The following is a 26,114-nucleotide window of genomic DNA, read 5'->3' as shown; positions in this document are numbered from 1 at the left end:
TACAGTTACATTGAAATCGAAAAATTCAGAAGTGTACAAGGTAAAAGTACATTTTTTTTTACTATTTCTATTCAAAACCTTTCCCGGAGCAGTAGTAATTATTTTATATATTGGCCAATAAGACAAGATGGCGGCAAATGTTGAAATTGTCAACCGAGCTTGGACTGTTTTAACAGACACTTTAACACCTGGAGCAAAAAAAGTATCACTTCTATTTAGAGTCAAAATAATACTTTAGGGGCAACGTACTTTAGGGTGAGGGCAATGTTTCGGGGGTAAGAGCTGGTGATAGGGTTGGGGTTTGTTGATAAATAAACAATAATAGCTCTATACAGGCATACAGCTATATCATATGAGAGTCATATGAGTATGGGACCCCTAAAATGATAGTTTGGCATTCTACTTACACATCAGAGGCGAATCTAAGGGGGCCTGGGCTCCTACTTTGAAGCTACATATATGGTTAATGCAGAGACTTTTTGCATGTCCAACTAATGTTTGGTCTTTTGACTTCCAATACTCATGGACACAGCTTTAAACTTATAAAGCCTCGATGTAATTTATCATTTCATTTAAGACACTTTTCCTGAAGAATTATAAACGAGTGGAACAGTTTACCTGAAAATGTTGTGTCTGCAAAGACCCTTGATAACTTTAAAATACAACTTGATCGTCATTGGGAAGATGTTATGGTATCGGGTCTGTTCGCACTTAATACACGTTCGCACCCTTAACATTCGCACCCCACACGTTCGACCCCTGGGTCCGTTCGCATCCTACACGTTCGCACCCATTTTTTTTTAATTCAAAAACCTGATGAATTATTAGATGTTTTTTAGATGTTTATTTCAAAATATTTTTATTTCCATAAATAAAAATTTGGGAATTTTTAAATGAAATATTGTTTTAAATTGATTTAATGATTAATTATTATATGTTAATTATGTATGATTACTGTTAATTATATGGTGTTTACACAGCTAAATTTGGTGTTATTGTTATGTATTTGAAAATCGTGATTGTTGTTTTAACTAGCTTTGATGTAAATTCTGCATGTAGTTATAATTAGCATGTATTTAGCTTGGTATGAGTAAAAACAATGAAGATTAAAAATGTTATTATTGTTGAGTTTAATAGCGGTTTGGTATCTTAACATTAAAAAAATATTCAACACAAAAAAAACAAATAATTTATAGGCAAAACACTAATCTAAACACGATTAAAAAACTGTTCAACACAAAAAACGTCACTTTATTTTGAAACAATGAAAAAAAAACTTATTTAGAGCAATACAATACAAAAACTAAAACACGATTAAAAAATTATTTCAACACAAAAATCATTTTTTAGAAAGTCACTTCATTTTCAAACAATGAACAAAATAATATTTATAGCAATACACCAACCAAAAAACGATTGACACTTTATTTAACACAAAACCAATAAAATGGGTGCGAACGTGTAGAGTGTGAACGGGCCCGGGGTGCAAATATGTAGGGTGCCAACGTGAAAGGGGGTAAACATGAATGGGAGCAAACGGACCCGGATTCAGATGTTATGTACCTTCTAGTGATAAATTAGACAATTATTTTTACTACAAATTTTTATTGTTCTTAATATGAGTGGATTGGTATTAGGAAGAAATTAAATACCAGTTCTAGTGATGAATTTGGACTTTTTAAATATTAACCATTTAGAATTTGTATGCTTCAGGCTCAGCCCTGGTCAACATAGTAATGCATCATGCATATCTTTACTAGAATAATTCTTATATCATTTGCATATCTACAAATACTTCAACAGGTTTGGGACAATCACCTAATAAGGTTATAATATCACGTTTGGGATATACTACCCCAAATGGGATATTTATTTACTGTGCATAAAAAGTTTCTTTAGGTTTAATGGAAAATATTACAAAGTGCAAATGATTACATAAAAGGCAACTTTTCTGTATTGGATTGATCCTTTTGAAAGATGCTGTTTTTTCAAAGCAATCTAGCAACATATTTGTTATCTTGAAAAGATGCAAACCAAAAGTTGCTACTATGGACCTACATGCATGGCATGTAAACAAATGCACTTTTCAATATTTTTGCTATTTTTTTTGCACTGAAAATTTCAAAATGTATATCCTATTTGGGCTATAATACCTCAAATGGGATATTATGACCCATTTGGGTGATTGTCCCCAACTTTACTTGCTGAATGGAATTGGTCCTACTCCTTTAGAACAGACATTTACACTTGTCTGCCATTAAAGTCACACAAGATCCCGCAACATACAGCATCTCTATTAAAATCATTTAAGGTCAAAATTAAAAAGTGATTGTTGCATGATGTCGGAAGGTTATTCAAGATCTAGGATTATTTGGAGCAAATTCAGCTAAATACCCAAAAGCGTTAATCTGTCTAATACTACGGTCTACATGTATGTTGTCCCAGATTTTTACACTTCAATAGACCATGTTGCTGAAACTGCTTTCTTAACTTATGTAAGCTGCCAATTTCACTATTCATGTGCGAAACATATGTATTGGATCCTGCCAGATTCCAAGAAAATTAAAATTGGAAAAAAAATCACACTTTATTTTGATTCCCTCAAAAGCTCCTAAAGTAATAGTTTTCTTTTTTTCTTATGGCAGCTTTTATATATAAATTTATTTCTATTTGGAATTCAGTATTTTTTTTTTCTATAAACCACTTAATCCACATCATTTTACATACAAATGTAAGCGTTAATTTCTTAACTGGTCAGTGGTCATAAAGCTATCAAAGATCATTCTATTGATTAACCACAAAACACTGATGTTCTAGTTTTGTATCAGTCAGCACCTGTATTTGTTTAAAAAACTAATTATCATCAAAACTCATTAACATTCCAATTTATGGAAACATATTTGTGACATTAAGAAGTAACAAAAAACTTACTTACATCCACCTCATTTGAACTTTGGTGGATAGTTGTCTCATTGGCAATCATACCACATCTTATTTTTATATTAAAAAGAAAAATGGATAAAGTTTTGTTTTTGTATTGTGCTACCTTAAAAGTATAGTTCATATCTAGTTTTCTATATTTTTTTTAAACAATGTTTTTCATGTCAGCTTCTCTTCCTTTGTATAGCAAATAACTGCTCTCACTCGTTTTTGCATGCACAATCTCTTGTTCAAATTGATTGGGTCGATCATGCCAACTAGTTCTATTATTTCATCTGCAACATTGTGTTGCTTAGCTATTTTTTTTTTTGCAGTTTCATTTCTTAAATAAATATTATTTGCTGATTTCATTGAAATTTGAGATTGAACTCAAATGTTCAAGGAAACATGATAGTTTTTTTTTTATCCTGGATTTTGTATGATGAAATGGGAAACGAATGAGGAAATTACAGTATACATGTAGTTATCCAAAATGTACCATCATGTACATGTCATACCATGTTTGAAACAATTTATTTTTTTACGTATTATTGCCTGCTAATCAGGCAGCAAAATGTGTATATCAAGTTAACTACAATTTAGCGTTTAAATATAGTTCCTATCCTTGTTAAGTCTGTTAGGTTCAAAATTATTTAAAATCCCTGAAACAGTTTAGAAAATTTTGATGGAAGGTTTAATTTAATTGTTCGCAATCATGGCAATGGATAGAAGTTTAATAGAATAGAAAAACAAAGGATATGGGGTATCCATCCATGACACAAAATCAGTACATGCACAGTAAAAAAACACACAAAAAGCAAAGGGGCTGCACTTTTAATGCTGTTCTTCATCTCAAAGTCACAGTGAGGCCTTCAACACGGAGCATGTTGAGATGAAACTCTGGTATATTTTTGAAGTCTCATTTAGTTTGTTCTGTGATGTAAGATGTCTCACAATTCTCTTAGTACATGTTAAACAACCATTGCCTGATTTTGAAAAACAATTTAAATTTGAAACTACATGTAGAAATGAAAGAGTATTGAGTTGATACTAACCTGTCATGTGCAACCTACATCTTTTGTGGACTGTTCCATTAAAACATACATAGTACCCAAGGAAGGCACTTTAAAAAATGGGGTAACACCCTATAGAGGCGAATTAGAATTTTACTTACATTTACACCATGCAAAAACATAGATGACACCCACCCATAGTTAAGATTAGGAAGTGCCTTCCCTGGGTCCTTTGTATGTTTTTATGGAACAGCTCTTATACAGTTGCTCATTTTAATTTTTTAGACTTCCCAGGCATATATCAGTACAGAAGTTGAATTCCAGAATGCCGTAGAAATTCTATGCAAGCAAGATTTAGGACACATCATAGAGGAATGGTTTCTAGATACTTTACAAGAGGATTTGCGACAAAAAGTTGGCCCACAATTTTGGAACTACTTTTCTGAACAGCCAAGTGAAACAGACCAACTTCTTCAAGCAGTTGAATATTTACATAAAGTGACAATGGACTACCTCCCTTGTATTCAAAGACTTGAATCCACAACACAGATTAAACGTTGGAGGAAGTCTTCCACCTTATTTAATACTTCCTCTCTGACAGAAGCGTTTATACTTCTAATGAAGTCAACTTTGTTTTCCATTTTTCCAAGAACTTTTCAAGAAATAGTGAATAAATTTTATTCAGATGCATTTAAAGTGTTTCATCATACAACAACTGAACCTGATCAAGGTATAAATGTACATATTATATTTCTTCTCATTCACTGTATACTGGTAGCATCTTTATCATGTATATAGATGTAATGTACCGGTAAGTTACTTTTTTCATAAAAATTCATACATTTTACAAAAGTTGTATAAACATAGTGGTACTACAATTATTTTATATGTCCTTGTTCTCAATTTTTCCTAGAGAACTTAATTGGTAGCTGACTGTCATATAGGATCTTTATTCCTATTATCATTTATTTTAGACAGTGAAGATGACGAAGAGACCAGCTGTAAAGGGTGTGAACAGCCAACAGAGACATGCTTATGTCAACACATAATGTCTAACTTCCATAATCTCAACAGAAAACTGTAAGTGTAAACAGAGACATGCTTACATTGTATATCAACACATAATGTCTAACTTCCATAATCTTAACAGAAAACTGTAAGTGTAAACAGAGACATTCTTGTGTCAACAAATAATGTCTAACTTCCATAATCTCAACAGAAAACTGTAAGTGTTAACAAAGACATGCTTATGTCAACAAATAACATGATATAAAACACATAACATAATTTCAACCGAAAATTTAAAGGTATAAGTACAGTTACAGGGGAAGTAATGATATTGCTAACGTAAAATCTTATTTTTCACGACTTCAAACTGTGATATATCAGGAAAAGATGCATTTTTCAAGGGATTTTAATCATTAGCTTGAAAGTGAGTACATGTACATGGATCCCTCTTTTTTAAAATGACATTTAACTTGATACTGTATGAAGATTATTTGTTCCAATTTTTATGGAAATCATTGACAAATCTTTTTAAAATTAGATAAATAAACAGCGAAAATGTTGTTTTTTTCTAAACTCATAAAAATTAAATAAAAATGAATTATTTCCAAAGAATTGCCATTAAAATAAAGAGCATGATTTTTTTAAAGAAAACATACTCCAAATCTTTTTACAAAAATCCACATGTGTTTATCTTTGAAAAAAAAGTTAAGTACAATGTAATATCTGTCCAAAGGATAGAAATGTCCAAGAAACCGAAATTTTAAGTAAAAGTCTAAGATTTAGAGCCCATAAAGGCATTTATCTCTATATTTAGCACATGAAGATATATTTTTTATTACATATTTGAATTGACAAGGTGAAAAATAGCTTGAATGCAAATTTTCGTAAGAAAATCACTGTGGGATCAATCTGTATCGTGGGATCAAACTGTATTGTATGCCCTTAAACTGTAAACGTAAACAGAGACATACTTTTGTCAACACATAATGTCTATAGACAACTTCCATAATCTCAACAGAACACTGTTAGTATAAACAGAGACATGTTTTGGTCAACCTTCCAATAATATCAATATACTATAAATTCAGAAATTATTGCGGGCATTTATTATTGCGATTTTTCAAAAATGGGCAAGAATGCGAGTTTAATTAATGCGATTTCAGAACAATCTACGTTTAGATCAGCGTTTTATTTATCAAAATGCGAGTTCTTATTATTGCGATACTCACCGAGTCGCATTATTCGCATTAATAAAAACCTCACAATAATTTCTGAATTTACAGTAGTGATATGATTGCTGAATCACGTACAAAAAGTAAATACATCTCCGGATCAATGATACCTTGTTTAATACACTTTATAAAGGCCATGTGAGCTATTGGCATCATTTGAAGTGCATTGTGGTCATCCCTCTGTTTCTCTGTTGTAAACATTTTATAAAATCTTTCCTCTGAAACTACTAGGCAAAAAGTTACCAAACTTTCCCTAAATGTTCCCTAGCAAGTCAGGATTAAAATTGTTTGCTGGAATTTGATCCATCAACAAACATGACTGCTGTTGCTAAAAATAGAAGCTGAGGGTAACACTCCAGTTTTTAGTTTACATCTCAAAAACTAAAGCAGTAAGAGTAAAACTGACATAGTAAATGCCCTTTACATGTTTAATTTGAGCAAATTTAGCAGTCTGTTGGTGGTTATTATTTTGAAAACTATTACAAAGAAAAATCACCAAGCCAATAATATTTACAAATAAATCACCCTGGCTGAAATTGTCAAGTGCCCCCTTATAGCAGTTATTGCCCTTGATTGATGGTTATTAACCAATTTCCATGTTTTTTTTGCAGAAACTATAGTACAAAATTGTAGACAAGGAGAAACTAAATTATAAAATTGTTCCAACACAATAAGATATGCATCAACCAATTTCCTATAGGAGTTAATGCCCCTGAGTGACAATTTTTGCCCTTTTCCAGTTTTATCCAAAACTTAAGTTGAAGTTGAGACTAATTGTTTTCTATTTCAGAGATGACATTGGTATCCTGGAGAGAGTTTCTGGAACAGCTGTCACAAATATTGTACATGAACGAATAAAGACATATGTGGAAAACTCCTGCAAAGGCAACTTTGAAACATCTTATATTGATATATTGGAAACAGTATGTAATATGGATAAATAGTCATAGAAAACCTATCATAGACATTAATAGAAGTGATTTCCAATGAAAAGTGATGAAAAAAAAACACTTTCATTTTTAACAATTTGTCACTGCGACAAATTTTGCAGAATGGGGGAAGTGTCCATCTGGAATATGTCCATTGTCCTTGATCTCATTTTCATGGTTTTTTGGTAACACAAATTTCTCAGATACTATAAGTATTAGGTCAACTTTTTTGTGTATGGAATGATTCTTAGGTGTACATGTTTCATCTAGCATGGTTCATTTGACCTTATTTTCATGGATCTTGATAATGTAAAGTGTATTTGTTATCTGCAGTAAAACCTTGAATCAAGTGAACTTAAAGACTTTCAACATCAAATTCAATCATGATCAGTAAAATAGGAGTGACATCTCAGTGTGTGCACTCTTGTTTTTAAAGGCAGTGCTTTAATGCCTTTCTAGTTGCCGTGTTAATCTTTCTTTCCGCAATATCCAACTTATCTACGTGGGGGGTCATTAGGCTCCAAGTAGATCCGGAAAATGTTGATTCTCTCCTCTTCTTATTGTGATATAAAATGTTTTTTGTTTCATTTCATTTACATTGGGAAATAGAGAAACGATCATTGTGTTTTGTTAGTTTTAAAAACTTTTGATATATTTGTATTTTACATTATAAGCAGTCAACCGATTGACAAACTAGAATTATTTGAATTCCGTGTGGAAAGAGGTCGGGTTAATTTCGAGTGTTATCTGCAATCTAGATGTTTATAAATCATTTCAATCGTTGATATAATAATTAATGGTCGACTGAACATGAACTATATTATACAATTTAAAGCGCATTTCTGTTTATGCACGCGAACCCGTCTAACGTAATTGTTATTTCGCGGTTATATAAAGTAGCAAATTATCGTTCCTGAATAGGTGGCGCCGTGGTAGCCGATCCTGTTCTTCAACTTCCGGTTTCTGCACTGTGCAACTATTACAGTTGCATTTTTAATTAACGATGCCAAGTACATGTTGTTGTGTACCTGGATGTCATTTAAGAGGAGGACATGCATTTCCAAATGACTTAAAAAGAAGGAAAAGTTGGATCAACGCCATGGCCCATACGCAGATTGGACGAGAACACGATGAAATCGTGGAGTCCATCTCAATCAGCTGTTGTTTGCAATGCACATTTTACTGAAAAAGACTACGTGCAGGAAACTATTCATGGTAAAACTCTATTTTCTTTTTAAAATATATAGTTATATATGTAATCGCCATGCGAATAAACCAAAGTTTGTTTACAACCGCAATTATCGTTTTAGAATAAAAGGGGGTGGTTAATTCAAGACGTCATAATTTTTTGGATTACGATTCAATGTGATCTGTTTGAGATTTTTTGGTGCTTGCTACAATTATAATGATTTCTTACAAGAGGTAAATCATACTGAGAATTATTTTAGCAGTAATTATGCTAATGTAGTAATGACAGGAATGCATAAGCTATGCCTCATAGACTTTCTTGAAAAATATCAATGACAATGTTAACAGGAACAAAACAATGACATGCTCTCATCTATATTATAGTTATTTAGGTACAAACAATGTATGTTTGTTGCATACGTCTCTCATTGTTTGTCCTCATTAGAGCTTATGTTTGTATGTTTGTCAATATGCCGAATCAAAATAAAGTTTTACTTACTTACTTACTTACTTTGGATTTACATAACATACATTTTGATGTACATTGATTCAGGCTAACATAGTTTTATCCAGATTGTAATGAATAAATCTAGTTAATATTTTGCATATAAGTATGCATTGCTAATGAAAGTTCATTTAATTATCAAAAAACTAATGTTTTATAACCTTTTTCAGAGCGCAAACCCACCATACAGAGACTTAAGTCTACTGCCATTCCCAGCCTATTTTCCTGGATTAAGCAAGAGACTGAATCATCCGCAAAAAGAAAAATCAGGGCAGTTTCCTGTGAAAACAAAAGAACTAAACTTGATGAATATTGTAGTAGAAATCTAGAGGAAAGTTTTGATTGTAAAGTTGGTTTTCCTGAAGAAGTCATTCATACTGCAGACAGGATTTATGACTGTCCACCACCAACTGCCGAGCTAATGTTGAGCTTCACAGATGGAATTACGCAAACACCATCAATGCCTATATTTTCAGCAGAGAATTTTGAAATGAAGACACGTGACACAGCCATGCATTTTTATACCGGTTTAGAGTTGTATACTAAATTTTTATTTGTTTTCACCACACTTGGTCCAGCAGCACATTGTTTGAGATACACATATTTTCAAATTGATAGGGTGTCATTTGAAAATCAGTTTTTTTATGACTTTGATGAAATTGAGGCATTATACAACCAACTTTGAACTGTCTAGATTCTAGATTGAAACTAGTGTTAAGAATATTGTGTAAACATGGATTGTTTTTATGTCTAAACAGTGGCGTGAGGCTAACACTTGGCCATTAAGTGGTTTAGTCAGGTATTTTTCGCCATCCAACTTCAAATTAAAGTTTCCTACAACTTGGATTATTATTGACAGCACAATATATCCCGTGATAAAACCTTAAGCTCCTAGAGCTCAGGCAACCTTTTCATCATATAAAAACAGAAACACTGAAAATACTTGTATGTTCGACACCTGGTGGTTTAGTCAACTATGTCTCTAATGCATATGTTGGTTGTACCAGTGACTGTGAAATAGTTGAAAGATGTAGAATAGTTCAATTATGTGATCCAGGTGACAGTGTGATGGCAGACAAAGGTTTAAATGTGCAAGATTTGTTTGCTCACTTTTTTCAAAAAAAAGAAACAGAATTAGTTCCAAAACTCTTCTACGGGATAGAAAAGTCTCCAATTAACACGTGCACATAGAGCTAATTATTGGACTTGGCAAAACATACAAAATTCTAATAAATCCTATGAATGGAACTGAAACAAAACTTTCATCTGAAATAACATTTAGTTGTTTTATGTTGTGTAATTTTAGAACTTGTATTGTGCCAAAGGATACATAAATAAAAGTGACACAATGAAGTTTGTTCTGATATATATATATAAATATTATTTACAATTACATGCACATGTAAATTGTAATGCATATAAAAATAAGGAGATGTGGTATGATATTCAGTGAGTTTATCGAACCAAAGTGCATAAGAAATGGGTTAAGCAGTTACAGGTGTTACTGTCACCGTACAATCTCCAACAATTAGAAAAACTTGTACTGTGTAAAAAATTTCAGAGATCTTACAAGTTTGACTTTGGTGAATTGTTTATATCTGTTGATGTAAATATAAAAAAGAAGATGTGGTATGATTGCCAATGAGACAAATCTCCACAAGAGACCAAATGACACAGAAATTAACAGAGGTCTTCAACAATGAGCAAAGCACATACCGCACAGTGAGCTATAAAAGGCCCCGAAATGACAATGTAAAACAATTCAAACAAGAAAACTAACGGCCTAATTTATGTACAAAAAATGAACGAATAACAAATATGCAACACATCAACAAACGACAACCACTGAATTACAGGCTCCTGACTTGGGACAGGCACATACGTGTACATACAGAATGTGGCGGGGTTAAACATGTTAGCGGGATCCCAACCCACCCCCTAACCTGGGACAGTGGTGTAACAGTATAATATAAGAACGAACGATAAAAAATCAGTTGAAAGAGGCTTAACTCATCAGATGGATAAATACAAATACAAGTGGACGTGGCCGGGTAGTTGTACATCCAAACAACAAAAAGACACTAAGTACAGATCTGAGAGTACTCGCATTTACTGACAGCTAGTTCAAAGCCACTAACAACTGATAAAAAAATCTTGCATCTAAGACTAAATTATCAATCCGTAAGCTCCCTTTAGAATTTTATAAATTTTTTACATTTCTGAGTTATGGGGTTTTATTCATTAAAAAAGGGGGGGATTTTCCAGTTTTTGGACAACAACTCAAAAATGCTTTAAGCAGTTCGCATGAAACTTTGGTGAATTATTTATAGCTATTGATGTAATCTCCCTATTGATTTTCCTAAATTTCAAATATGACATTGAGAAGAAATTGAACTTTATTTGTTTATAGTCTGGCAACAGATTTATTAAGTATTGCGCAACAGCACAGTGTATTGCACAACAGCAAGAAATCTTTAATTGAATATAAATTCAATTCATATAACCAATTTCAAGTTCTTTGACTACATTTATTCAGAAACTATAATATGTCAAATATTTAATTACAATCCAAATTCAGACTTGTATCAAGCTTGAATATTGTGTCCATTTTTGCCCAAACTGTTCAGGGTTGGACCTCTGCAGGTGTATCCAGCTGCGCTCAGCGAATCAGTTTATTTCTTAATTAAAAACTCCTTTTTGTCGAGCCTGTGACTTTTAACGCAGAAAGCTCGCCATAGGGATAGTGATCCGGCGGCGGCGTTAGCTAACTTCTTAAAAGCTTTATATTTTAGAAGGTGGAAGGTCTGGATGCTTCATACTTTGTATATGGATGCCTCATGTTACGAAGTTTCCGTCAGTCACATGTCCAATGTCCTTGACCTCATTTTCATGGTTCAGTGACTACTTGAAAAAAAAGTTGAGATTTTTTGTAATGTTAAATTCTCTCTTATTATAAGTAATAGGATAACTATATTTGGTATGTGCGTACCTTGCAAGGTCCTCATGCCTGTCAGACAGTTCACTTGACCTCGACCTCATTTCATGGATCAGTGAACAAGTTTAAGTTTTTATGGTCAAGTCCATATCTCAGATACTATAAGCAATAGGTCTAGTATATTCTGTGTATGGAAGGACTGTCCAACTGGCAGGTGTTATCTGACCTTGACCTCATTTTCATGGTTCAGTGGTTATAGTTAAGTTTTTGTGTTTTGGTCTGTTTTTCTTATACTGTATGCAATAGGTCTACTATATTTGGTGTATGGAATGATTGTAAGGTGTACATGTCTAACTGGCAGGTGTCATCTGACTTGACCTCATTTTCATGGTTCAGTGGTCAAAGTTAAGTTTTTGAGTTTTGGTCTTTTTTTCTAATACTATATGCAATAGTTCAACTATATTTGGTGTATGGAAATATTTTATGATCTATTTGTCAATTACGCAGGTTTTTTTTTACCTTGACCTCATTTTCAAGGTTCATTGCTCAGTTTAAGTTTTTGTGTTTTGGTCTGTTTTTCTTAAACTATAAGCAATAGGTCAACTATATTTGTTGTATGGAAGAATTGTTAGCTGTACATGCCTGCCTAGCATGGTTCATCTGACCTTGACATTATTTTCTTGGTTCATTGGTCAATGTTTAGTTTACTTGGTTATGTGACAGTTGTAATAAAGCTTTATATTTAGGACTATCAACATAATATCAATGATTAGTAAAGATGGCGAGACATTTCAGCGTGTGCACTCTTGTTTCATTCATAAATTACTTTATACTTGGAAATATAATTTTGCTTGGAGTTATAGATTCTAAAAAAAGTATTGTCATTGAAAGAGTTGACATGTTGCAATGTACATTTATTCTACATAGTTCTATGGTACCAAATCAAAAGTTTATATAAAAGAAAGAAGTCAAAGGTTTCCCATCATAGTTTAGTTACATACATTTTTTTTGTACCTGATCATGAGGTCGTTGAATATAGATCATTTTATATAAATAAGGAGATGTGTTATGATTGCCAATGAAACAACTATCATCCATACATTGTACCTACCAGTAACAAACCACATTTGCGAAGTTGAATAAAATACAGTTGATAACATTTACTTATTACTAAAAAGAAAATGCCAAACTATTTTAAACAGTATTTGACTATAAACATAGATAAAAAAAGGTACAAAGTGGACATAATGCACTAGTTCATAAACAAGTGAGAACAATCGCCTTCATATAGTGCTCAGAATATGACATTCATAAAACTTGTTCAATATCATTAGAGAACTCTAAATCTTAAATACTGAAAGCCACCTCTGATAAGTACAATGTACTATGCAAGATAATGATATAACTGGACTAAAAATACACACAACCTGTAATTAACTGCCTTTACAGCGCTTTCGCGCTTTGATTAATAATATTGCTATCATTGATTTAGAAAATTCTTAAAAATATAAGACCTTGCACTCAATTGGTAACATATATTTTTGTAGAGAATTATTAAAGCTACTAAAAAATTTGAGTTCTATGGAATACACTATATTATCATGATTATGTAATAAATTGTTATTCAGAATTTGTTTCTCTGTCTTTGTTGGAGGATTTACAATGTATGGTACAAAAGTAAAAGAATGGACTATTGCATTATTAGAGTAAAAAATATTTGGTTTTACATAGCAAAAATATATTTTAAGTATTTCTTGTGTGATACATGTTTTACAAAGTGGCAAATACATATATCTTAATCACCATTCAAGGAGGTTACAGATAATTCAATGTTTATGGCATACCCATCCAAATGTCAGACATCACTTTGTATTTACCTTCAAATATCAATCAAAGCTTAATTCTTTTAAAACCTTGTATAAGTTGAATAACTAGATAATTCAACTCATACCAGTCCGAGACTGAAAAACCTACCTTTGGGTTTCTGAAAGTTCCTGTCTTTCACTCTTTCCAGTGTTAGATTCTTTATACAAAATATCTACCAATGGTAAAGAATTAATTGTCTGGTTTGCAGTGTATGGAAAAATACTATTATTACTATAGGATATTTTTTTGTGTATAAATTTACAATCTGAACTACTGTAAAGTTAATAGTATCTAATGTTTTTCTTTATTTTTGCAGTGGTTAGATACAAAAGTCCTTGGTTGGTTGCACCTGGTTTATTCAGGTAACAGAACACATATCTACTCTGACTGTATTGATGGATTCAAAGGGAGGTTACTCCATTTCCTGTATGAATCTTTTGCCAACATTCAAATTGAGCAGCTCTTCAATATCATAATAGAATTTCCTGAATCTGAACCAGCAATTTTAGATCTTAAATTGTGTTTAGAGAAAACTGATGTGAGGACACAGTTGGTTACATCATTGAAATCAGCATTAGAAACCAGACTTTTACATCCAGGTGAGGAACGTCTTAGATATATATTACTTGATATAAATAATAAAAAAAAAAGATGTGGTATGATTGCCAATGAGACAACTATCCACCAGAGTTCAAATGAAGTAAATGTAAGCAATAATAGGCAACCGTACAGCCTTCAGCAATGAGAAAAATTTATACTGTATAGTTGGCTATAAAAGGCCAGACATGAGGTCCGAGTACACAGTTATTTCGTAGTGCATTTCTTTTAGACAATAAATGAAAATAAAAAAAATCCCACCTGCGCTTTCTCAATAATATTTTTACAGTGTGTTGTACTACTTTTGGGACAAATTATATCAAAATTATAGAAAACTTCATCGGCTCTAACTCAAAATATGGACAATTCTATGTTAAGGGGGTCTTGAAATCTTTTGACAGCTTCCGAAGTGCTAATTTTTAACCTTTTTCAGCTGGACCAAATCACTACTTTACAATTCATGACCCAAATTTTTTTACAGTGTAATTTCAGCCCCCTACTTGCTATTTGAGGCATAAAACATGAAGGAATACATTTGGAAGGGGTACTAAAAAAATTGGCAAGCAACACACTGTCCACACTAGGGACTTTATTCGTGGACAACGAAAATCAAAGGACGATAACTGTGTACTCGGACCTAATAGGATAGAAAAATTTGGCCAATCTTAATAAAACTTGGTATGACTAAAGCTTAATAAATTATGAGACTGCTGACAAAGTTTCATGGCAATAGGATATATATTATAGACAATATGATAAATTCTATATTCAACTTCGCGTGTTAAATTATGACGTTTAAATTGAAAAATTTCAACTATCAACATTTGGGGCTATAAAAATTAAAATATTGCAAAAAATTACATTTTAAAGGCCTTAATATATGACATATTATGTATTTAAAGCAATAGAATACTCATTTGATTTATCAGACTTATCACAATTATTTAAAAGTCAAATTTATATGAGCCTGTGCCAAAAAATGGAGGTTTTCCAAAGAAGGGGGGCCTTACATGAAGATGTATTATTTTCCAGCAATTTGAAATTTGTGGAGTTTTTTGGTTATAAATAATCCTTACATATGTATTAAATGTACTTTAAATGGAAAAAAAAATTACAAATAGCATACCATATTAGTATAAAAGGGTCTTAAGCCAAGTAAGACTGAAAATAATTTAGGGTCAATTTAGGCCGTAGCACATATTTACATTTAAAAATGCATACTGAAGCTATAGGAAATAAAAATTTGTGTCTTTTTTATAATTTCTATACTCAGGTTACATGATACAATAAATCTGAGCATAAAAGGACTCTTGCATTCAACTTTTTTTGCAGACAGTATGGTCTCTGACAAAGATTTTTCACTTTTTAGTGAAAAACTTGCATGCAATTTTAGCCTCAGCAGGCTTATATTTGAACCACTTGCTATTTAACATAAGAAAAGAAAGATACTATGTGAAATGAAACAGGTACAAAAGACATTGTGAAGTGCTTTTAATACAAATTTAGTGAAATCTTTATTATGGACTTCAACTTTTATTTACCTAGGTCCTCACATTTAACTTGATCCAAACAGGCCGTTACACGAGGGTCATTTATACAACACATTTTGCACATATTGTCTGAGATAATCTTATTTTCTGTAGATTCAGAGTTCACAAATGAGTAATACAACTGGGTTAAAGCATAGAAACACAAATATTGACACAGGAAAACCTGTCACATAGAAAGTTAGAATGCCACTTATGCATCAAAATTGAAAAAGCTTTGAAATGCTTATTTTGACCATATAATGCCAAAATGGGTAATTTTTGCAGAATTTCTATCAAATAAAAGTTTAAATCCTTTAGTTTCATGCTATCTGACAAATTGACACCATTATATCATTCAGGGAAGTTGCCAAAGTACAGATTCTATATTTACTGATTTCGCCTCTTAGGTCCGAGTACACAGTTATTTCGTAGTGCATTTCTTTTAGACAATAAATGAAAATAAAAAAAATCCCACCTGCGCTTTCTCAATAATATTTTTACAGTGTGTTGTACTACTTTTGGGACAAATTATATCAAAATTATAGAAAACTTCATCGGCTCTAACTCAAAATATGGACAATTCTATGTTAAGGGGGTCTTGAAATCTTTTGACAGCTTCCGAAGTGCTAATTTTTAACCTTTTTCAGCTGGACCAAATCACTACTTTACTTTACAATTCATGACCCAAATTTTTTTACAGTGTAATTTCAGCCCCCTACTTGCTATTTGAGGCATAAAACATGAAGGAATACATTTGGAAGGGGTACTAAAAAAATTGGCAAGCAACACACTGTCCACACTAGGGACTTTATTCGTGGACAACGAAAATCAAAGGACGATAACTGTGTACTCAGCCTAATGAGGAAACTAACATCTTAATTTATAACAAAACAATTTACAAAAAGAAATATGAAAGACTTGAACCAACAACGACTACTGACCAACAGGCTCCTGACTTAGGATGGACAAATAATGAATGTGGTGGGGTTAAACATGTTTGTGATTTCTCAACACTCCCCCTAACCTGGTGCATGTATTTTCCTGCAATAGTTTAGGACTAAACATATTTTAAAACAAATGATATACCCTTATTAAGTAAAAAATCCTCATATTTTGTATCTTTGAAAAGCTTATGATAGTAAAAATGTCATAATTTCAACATTGCTTATTTGACTGATTTATGTTTTATGGTAAATGTTTCTGGATTCAAAAAGGAATTTCTTATTAAAGTAACTTCTTGTTTTATGCAAATAAATATAAATCTATATGGTAATTTTTTGTTTGTTTCTTATGTATGGTAAAGTATCAAAAGTGACTTTTGATTGAAAAATTTGAGGTGAATGACTTATTTTTGTGCTGCCAAATAATTTAGAGAAATTAATATCAATGTGTTCTTTCTAAAAATGAATAAAATTCCTTTATTTTGTATATCTGTATTGATGACTGATTCTTTTTTCAGGTGTAAACACATCAGATATATTAACAGCTTACATTGCTGCTATCAGAGCTCTTCGAGTTTTAGATCCGGCTGGTGTTATCCTAGAACTTGTTTGCCACCCTGTCAGAAAATACTTAAGGTATGGTATATAATTAATTATTCCAGAAATAGCTGTACCTCAAAAAGTTTTTGACGAGGTGACAAATAATGTCAGTGATAATTATTTTTCACCTAGTCAGAAAATCTCTGAAGCACAACTAGTCTGGAGTTATTCTTGAACTTGTATGTCACCTTTGGCTGGTTTTTCAGACACACAGCCTGAATTTCAATAGTTGGCTTTCCTTTTGTAATTAAACTTGTTACAATTTTTTCACAAGGATGAAGTTATTGCAAGGAAATAGTTGTTCTTGATAACATAAACACCATACTATATTAAACATAATCACAAATATTTGAGATGCAATGAAAAATTATGCTTACATAATGTTTGGAAATCTTTTAGTACAGAAAAAGTTTAAACATAAGTTCCTCATGTGCTATTTATATGTAAAAATAGGAGACGTGGTATGATTGCCAATGCAACAACTGTACAACAGAGTTTAAATGATGTGGATGAAACAACTATAGGTTGCTGTAAGATTTTAAACAATGAGCAAAAGCCATACTGATAGAAAACCCAAACATGACAAAATTAAAAACAATTCAAACCAGAAAAAACAATGCCTGATTTATGTACAAAACAAAGAAAAGCAAATAGGATAGACAGTCTCCAACCACTAAATTATAGATTCCTGACCGGACAGACACTCACATAATGTTGTGGGATTAAACATGTGTGTGACCTCTCAACCCTCCCCTAACCTTGGACACTGGTGTAACAACACAACATTAGAACAAATTGTAAAATTCAGTTGAAAAAGGCTTGACTCATCAGATTGACATATGGTAGTTTTTTAATTATTAACTATAAACCATTGATTTTAGGTCCCGTGATGATACAGTCAGATGTATAGTTTCTAATTTAACTGATGATGGAAGTAATGAATTATTAGATGAGTTGATTAAAGGACAGCCATTACTACTTGATGAGACAGGACATAGTGATAATGAAGATGAAGATTGGGAGAAATGGATGCCTGATCCTGTAGATGCTGATCCATGTAAGTGTACCATTATCAGTCAAGGATGGGAGAAAGGATGTCTGACCTTATAGATGCTTGTGTATTATAAGTCATATAATTATAGGTGTTCAGAACCTAAATGTTAATTAATATAACTAGAAATCTAGTTTGTTTCATGTTCATGATTAGCTTTTAGGTAAAATAATGAAGAAGAAAAAATCAGGAAAAAAATTGTATTATATATTAATTTAAAAAAAATTATAAACAGAGTTGGATCAAAGTTAATTAAGTTGACTTTTGGTTGTCAGGCCTAATATATCTTAGTGGAATCCAGCCTTATGGAATAAAAACCTGTGCATAGCCCTTTATTAAAATTTTCTTAATAAGCAAATTCTGATTTTGAATTGTAATGAAGTACTTATTTACTTTGAAGAAAAAATGTCATCACCTCAAAACTAGATAACCTTTATAACACAAATTTTATCTGGTAGACATGAAAGGCAGGGGTTGGAATGCCTTAAGTGGACTTCCCAGAAGTTTGGTTTAACCCTGCCACATATTAATGAGCCCACTCCATGTCAAGAGCCTCTTCAGTTGATTTTTTGTGGATGATAAGTGTTTTTATCCATTGAGGAGTTAGATGTTGATCATGTTGATATCAAATCTTTTGTTGTCTCTTTTACCTTTAGTCACTATCTATCTAAACTTGATTTATAGGTTATATTAAAGGTATAAAAACCCTTGTATAACATTGGAGACTAATATGTTGGCCTCCAGATCAATTGTGTTGTTGGATTATCATTATATCTTCTCAGGGCTGTTCCATGAAAATATACATATGCATGGGACCAGGGAAAGTCAACTTGAATTTGCTATTATAGTTGGGAATGAAATATTATGTTGTACAGGTTTAAAATGTATACAGCTCTCTAAAATTATGTCTATGGGTGGCTACTCTATTTTAAAATTCCTTTTCCTTTTTGCCATGCCTGTGTTTATGAAACAGCCCTTACATGCATAGTAACAATGAGTATTAAGTTAGTGGTAAACGGAATTCAACTCTTTTTAGAAAACATTTACCCTTAATTATTGTAAGAGCATCAGCTTTTGATATCCTCCCTACATTTTTTTTCTTCAAGATAATAAATAGTATAGCATATAAAAACCTTTTTATGTCTTTTATAGCTACCACATCCAAGAGTAGAAGAGCTTCAGATATTATAAGTATGCTTGTCAACATTTACGGAAGTAAGGAATTATTTGTTAATGAATACAGAACTTTACTAGCAGATAGAATCCTCACTCAATTTAATTATGAAATTGAGAAAGAGATTCGCTACTTAGAACTACTTAAATTAAGATTTGGAGAGACACAATTACATTTTTGTGAAGTGATGTTGAAAGATGTAGCTGATTCCAAAAGACTGAATACCAGAGTTACTGAAGCTAGAAATAAAAGTGGTGAAAGAGGGGTAAGTAAACCCTAGTAACTGAAGCTAGAAATAAAAGTGGTGAAAGAGGGGTAGGTACTATATAGTCACTAAAGCTAAAAATTTAAGTGGTGAAAGAGGGGTAAGTACACCCTAGTCACTGAAGCTAGAAATAAAAGTGGTGAGAGAGGGGTAAGTACACCCTAGTTACTGAAGCTAGAAATAAAAGAAGTGAGAGAGGGGTAAGTACACCCTAGTTACTGAAGCTAGAAATAAAAGTGGTGAAAGAGGAGTAAGTACACCCTAGTAACTGAAGCTAGAAATAAAAGTGGTGAAAGAGGGGTAAGTACACCCTAGTCACTGAAGCTAGAAATAAAAGTGGTGAGAGAGGGGTAAGTTCACCCTAGTTACTGAAGCTAGAAATAAAAGTGGTGAAAGAGGAGTAAGTACACCCTAGTAACTGAAGCTAGAAATGAAAGTGGTGAGAGAGGGGTAAGTACATCCTAGTTACTGAAGCTAGAAATAAAAGTGGTGAGAGAGGGGTAAGTACACCCTAGTTACTGAAGCTAGAAATAAAAGTGGTGAAAGAAGGGTAAGTACACCCTAGTCACTGAAGCTAGAAATAAAAGTGGTGAGAGAGGGGTAAGTACACCCTAGTTACTGAAGCTAGAAATAAAAGTGGTGAAAGAGGGGTAAGTTCACCCTAGTCACTGAAGCTATAAATAAAAGTGTTGAAAGAGGGGTAAGTTATCCTATCAAATAATTTTGTAGGCCAAAAGTATCTTCTTCTTTGTTCAGAGACTTCTTGCTATTAAGTTTATGTAGGTCTGTGGTAAAATGAACACAAAAAAATAAGTCACAAAATCTTTTTCAAATCAAGAAGTAAGAAATTTTAGGGGGCATTTGAACTTTAGTCAATTTGTCCATAATCATTACTTGGTTCAAAATAAAAATATTCTATTAGTGTAGATTACTAGATAAAATTCTTGAACAAGAATGAATTTGAGGTTCAAAATAAAAATTAATAGACTCCACTCACATTATCATTAACCACAATCTCAAAAAATGTAAAGAGTTTTCCGATGATTTTAGGCCAAAGCTGTATGAATACTTCACACTTTTCTTTTGGTGTTTTGAGTAATCTGCTATTTTGTGCTGAAACATTGAAATTTAAATTTTTAATCTCACTAGAATTTTTAAAATGTAAAACTTGTTTTGTTATAGGAAATTGATGTAAATGCAATGGTTTTATCAGCTCAATTTTGGCCAGCATTCAGGGAAGAGAAGATAACTCTTCCAGAAGTAATGCAGGAATCACTGAAGGAATACACAAAGAAATTTGAGGCTCTGAAGGGAAATAGAACGTTAAACTGGAAACCACATTTAGGTAAGGTAGCTTTTCTACTTCTTGTGAAAATTAACTTCAAAATTTATGCAAAAATCTGTTTGTTGGTAAGTTCTTTTAGGAACTGTGTTTTTTAACAGAATGATGAAAACTTGCAATAAACTGCATGATAGTATACCTAGCTGCTAAGCCAAACATACAAAAAATATTGAAATAATCATAATTCATGAAATCATTGAAATAATTCAGGTATAATTTTTTATCAGCTAGCAATATCAAAACATGTAATGACAGGAAACAGACTGTTTTGTCTAGACAAGGGTATTTTCAAGAGACCAATAAAAATATGTCCAATTTGAGATTAATCAACTGCACCAATCACTAGTATCAGAAAGATTAGTTGTAGGTCTAGATTCAGTAAAAGACTATGTTGACAACAAATAATGTCAGTTGTAAAACATTATTTTCTATTTGCAGGTCTTGTTAACATTGATATAGAGCTTAAAGATAGAACAATAAACTTTAACGTGTCTCCGGTTCATGCTGCCATTATTATGCAGTTTCAGAAACAAGGTATGTACAGTTTTTATGAGTAAAAGAAGATGTGGGATAAACATGATAAATATCAATGAGATTGTAACATAACATTGTTAGTTTACATGAAATAGAAATCTGAATGTATTTGATAGGATACATCGGTAAGGTTTTTTTTTTTACTGATCTTTTGTGCCTTTTGTATATTGGGGTACCTGCAGTTAGTCATGATTCACTGAAAAATTGCTGATAAGAACTTTTTGAGGCATTTCGAGGCATGAAGAACATATTTTTTTTAAATTGGAGCATGTATTCTTTTGATTTTTTCCAATGAACAAAAAATAATATTAATATTTGAATAAAAAGTGTCTGGTTTTTTAAATATTCATATCTTAAAAATGCTGCAGGAGGCTAGGATCTTAAGTTATGTATTAATTCGACAGCAGCTTCTGGCTGATCATAGTGCAATTTTGATTTTAATGTCTTGCTTTTTATAGAAAAATGGACAGTTGAAGACTTGAGCAATGAGTTACAAATGCCAGCAACAGCATTGAGGAGAAAGATAGCCTACTGGCAAACACAGGGTTTACTCAAGGAGGAAACAACAGACACGTTTCTGTTAGTGGAAGAACATAAGGGCAGAACACATGATGTTATTGTTACTGACGATGATGAGACAGAATCAGCCATGGCCTCAGCTCAGTCACAGAGGGAGGAGGAATTACAGGTCAGTTATCTCATTATATGTTTTAAACTTTGTGAGGCCTCAGCTCAGTCACTGAGGGAGGAGGAATTACAGACTAATTATCTCATCACATTTGAACTGAATTTTCAAGAGTCTTTGTAGGAGCTATTAAAGGTAGAAATGAGAAATATGGTTAGACCTCACTTTCATTCAGAACCCACCCCCAAATAATTTTAATAAGAAATCAAAGTGTATGTATATATTTCATTAGTGTGTAAAAGTTACATTCTTAGACATTTATATAATTTAATTTAGTAACTGCATCAATTTATCTACAAACTGATCCAAGCCTAGATTGATTAAATGTTGATTGTTGCTATATTTAGACACTATATATATTTATTTGTATCGGGGTCTTAATACAGCACAAACAACATTTTCCAAAAGACCAAAAAAGTGAAAAAGTATATTTTAACAAAACGCATTTGACTAGCAGGTCGAACAACAGATGTTTTTAAACCCTGCTGACTGCTATGGTGATTGCCAAATAAACGGATCACCAGATGTAACAAAATGAATCTTAATTATTGATTTAATACCAAACAGAAAACAATAAACTTGCAGAAAAGATGGTATAGTGCAAACATGAGGTGCAAAAATTGGTACACCATATCCAGATTTCGACAAGTAATGTCTCTTCAGTGATGTTAGGAATCGAAACGGTATTTGGAAGGCCATATAATTTACCTCAATTTAGGATAGACTCTTGAATTTTGAAGAGTCGAAATAGGATGAACGGATTATATAAACCCGAAGGCAAATATAATACAAGCCCAAACGAAAAAATATAAACAAGTCTAAATTGAAAATAATGTTCAAACCTATGATTGCGTTGGATAAAAGCCGCAATTTTTATAGGTGTGCATGCAAAACAAATTTCTTGGTAGAGGGGTCTAAATACAGCACAAACAACATTTTCCAAAAGACCCAAAAAGTGAAAAAGTATATTTTAACAAATGCTTTTGTATATATACATCTGAAATGCTTAAAATGAAAATGGAAGAACGCATTATCAGGGATCTCCATGACCTGTTTTATGATAGTGCACCACCATTGTTAAAAAATATCTTCTGCCATCGTCAAATGATCAATGCGCTATGATTGAAAGGTGTAGTCAAATTTTGTTTTTGTTTCGCTAACTGCCACCATTTAACTTTCAAACAATTTTACTGTAGAATATTACTGCCTGCTCTTATCTGTAACAATATAAGGGAATAACTGAAATTTAGATGTCACTAACATCTGGAAATTATAGATGAGTATATGTATACATTTTGTAGAAATATACCAAAACTTTGCAATTTTAGCTTCCCTTAGCTAAACAAGCTGGATAACAGTTTTTGTTGAGCCTGCGACCTTTGGGACATAGGGATAGTGATCCGGCGGGGGCGGCGGCGGCGTCGTTAGCTAACTTCTTAAAAGCTTTATATTTTAGAAGGTGGAAGACCTGGATGCTTCATACTTTGTTTATGGATGCCTCATGTTACGAAGTTTCTGTCATTCACATGTCCAATGTCCTTGACCTCATTTTCATGGTTCAGTGACTACTTGAAAAAAAAGTTAAGATTTTTTGTAATATTAAATTCTCTCTTATTATAAGTAATAGGATAACTATATTTGGTATGTGCGTACCTTGCAAGGTCCTCATGCCTGTCAGACAGTTTTCACTTGACCTCGACCTCATTTCATGGATCAGTGAACAAGGTTAAGTTTTGGTGGTCAAGTCCATATCTCAGATACTATAAGCAATAGGTCTAGTATATTCGGTGTATGGAAGGACTGTAAGGTGTACATGTCCAACTGGCAGGTGTCATCTGACCTTGACCTCATTTTCATGGTTCAGTGGTTATAGTTAAGTTTTTGTGTTTTGGTCTGTTTTTCTTATACTGTATGCAATAGGTCTACTATATTTGGTGTATGGAATGATTGTAAGGTGTATATGTCCAGCTGGCAGGTGTCATCTGACCTTGACCTCATTTTCATGGTTCAGTGGTTATAGTTAAGTTTTTGTGTTTTGGTCTTTTTTTCTTATTGACTGTATGCAATAGGTCTAATATATTTGGTGTATGGAATGATTGTAAGGTGTACATGTCTAGCTGGCATGTGTCTTCTGACCTTGACGTCATTTTCATGGTTCAGTGGTCAAAGTTAAGTTTTTGAGTTTTGGTCTTTTTTTCTAATACTATATGCAATAGGTCATCTATATTTGGTGTATGGAAATATTTTATGATGTACATGTCAGTCTTTCAGGTTTTATTTGACCTTGACCTCATTTTCACGGTTCATTGCTCAGTGTTAAGTTTTTGTGTTTTGGTCTGTTTTTCTAATACTATAAGCAATAGGTCAACTATATTTGTTGTATGGAAGGATTGCAAGCTGTACATGTCTGTCTGGCATGGTTCATCTGACCTTGACCTCATTTTCATGGTTCATAGGTCATCTATATTTGGTGTATGGAAATATTTTACGATGTACATGTCAGTCTTTCAGGTTTTATTTGACCTTAACCTCATTTTCACGGTTCATTGCTCAGTGTTAAGTTTTTGTGTTTTGGTCTGTTTTTCTAATACTATAAGCAATAGGTCAACTATATTTGTTGTATGGAAGGATTGCAAGCTGTACATGTCTGCCTGGCATGGTTCATCTGACCTTGACCTCATTTTCATGGTTCATTGGTCAATGTTTAGTTTTCTTGGTTAAGTCTGTATCTTAGAAACTATAAACAATAGGTCAACTGTATTTAGTGTATTGAATGATTGTAAGGTGTACATGTATTTCTTGTTTGGTTTATATGACCTTGACCTCATTTTCTTGGATCATGTCAAGTGTATGTGATAGTTGTAGTAAAGCTTTATATTTAGGACTATCAACATAATATCAATGATTAGTAAAGAAGGCGAGACATTTCAGCATGTGCACTCTTGTATATAAGGGCTATTCTATAGACACATACATGGGACCCAGGGGAGGCACTTCAACATCTCAACTAGGGGTTGATGTCATATACATTTTTTAAAGCGAAAATGCAAGTGATATTCTAAAATTACCTCTTTAGGTGGTTTCCCCTTTTTCAAAGTGCTTTTCCTTGGTACCATGTATATTTTATTAGAACAGCCTTTTTGAAATACAAGATTTAAAAAATTTTTTTTTTTCAAAACTATTATAATTTATGTAATTTTTCTTTTAGGTATTCTGGTCATATATAGTGGGAATGTTGACTAATTTAGAAAGCCTTCCTTTAGAAAGAATACACACAATGTTGAGAATGTTTGCAATGCAAGGACCAACTACCATGGAATGCAGTACACAAGAGCTAAAAGGATTTCTAGATAGAAAAGTTAAAGAACAAAAACTATTATATGCCGGAGGAGTTTATAGGCTACCAAAGTCAAGCTGAATAAATTTAATAAATAGTTAACATGTTTGTTTCAATGGAGAAAATAATTTTGATTTATTCAACATGGAAAACCTCTAAAACATTATAGTCCGTTTGACTTCTATAAATCTTCAAAAAATAATTCTTACAAATAAACATTTTTTTTCTTGATGTATGTTAATGTATGATATATACGAACTCTGACTATGAATATCATAATTTTGGGTCAATAATCAAAAAAGTTACCTATTAGGTCTCTATGTTACTTCTATTTTTTTTATATAAAATACTTGATGGAGTAAGTATGAATAGTGTAACAGCCTTCCATTCAAAACAAAAACATTAGACATGTGCTTTAGACCTGTTTCATTGTACCATGTGACTTTTCTCATTTGAGTTACTCT

At 32.4% G+C, this 26,114-nt stretch overlaps 2 protein-coding genes across 2 annotated transcripts; both read left to right on the top strand.

Moving 5' to 3' along the window:
- The first annotated feature begins 107 nt into the window (after positions 1-107).
- LOC127729281 (anaphase-promoting complex subunit 2-like) lies at positions 108-25,752 on the top strand. The gene is made up of 12 exons (XM_052237016.1): positions 108-202; positions 4,218-4,662; positions 4,907-5,012; positions 6,963-7,095; positions 13,912-14,194; positions 17,181-17,298; positions 18,144-18,319; positions 19,466-19,752; positions 20,935-21,097; positions 21,533-21,628; positions 22,087-22,316; positions 25,522-25,752. Exons 1-12 carry the CDS (start codon positions 128-130, stop codon positions 25,729-25,731), a joined length of 2,322 nt encoding a protein of 773 aa, XP_052092976.1. The 5' UTR covers positions 108-127; the 3' UTR covers positions 25,732-25,752.
- LOC127729288 (uncharacterized) lies at positions 7,931-10,351 on the top strand. The gene is made up of 2 exons (XM_052237027.1): positions 7,931-8,316; positions 8,965-10,351. Exons 1-2 carry the CDS (start codon positions 8,232-8,234, stop codon positions 9,477-9,479), a joined length of 600 nt encoding a protein of 199 aa, XP_052092987.1. The 5' UTR covers positions 7,931-8,231; the 3' UTR covers positions 9,480-10,351.
- Positions 25,753-26,114: the final 362 nt, after the last annotated feature.

Source organism: Mytilus californianus, unplaced genomic scaffold, assembly GCF_021869535.1.
Source record: "Mytilus californianus isolate M0D057914Y unplaced genomic scaffold, xbMytCali1.0.p SCAF_2, whole genome shotgun sequence".
Taxonomy (NCBI): domain Eukaryota; kingdom Metazoa; phylum Mollusca; class Bivalvia; order Mytilida; family Mytilidae; genus Mytilus; species Mytilus californianus.
Note: the sequence above shows the minus strand (reverse complement) of the source record. Positions and strands in the feature narration are given on the sequence as shown.

What these genes read in the sequence shown, in the direction of transcription:
- LOC127729288 (XM_052237027.1), top strand. Translation starts at nt 8,232, where the DNA reads ATGAAATCGTGGAGTCCATCTCAATCAGCTGTTGTTTGCAATGCACAT. An exon ending in CGTGCAGGAAACTATTCATG is followed by an intron (nt 8,317 to 8,964) that starts GTAAAACTCTAT and finishes AACCTTTTTCAG; the next exon opens with AGCGCAAACCCACCATACAG.
- LOC127729281 (XM_052237016.1), top strand. Translation starts at nt 128, where the DNA reads ATGGCGGCAAATGTTGAAATTGTCAACCGAGCTTGGACTGTTTTAACA. An exon ending in TAACACCTGGAGCAAAAAAA is followed by an intron (nt 203 to 4,217) that starts GTATCACTTCTA and finishes TTAATTTTTTAG; the next exon opens with ACTTCCCAGGCATATATCAG. An exon ending in AGAGGGAGGAGGAATTACAG is followed by an intron (nt 22,317 to 25,521) that starts GTCAGTTATCTC and finishes TTTTTCTTTTAG; the next exon opens with GTATTCTGGTCATATATAGT.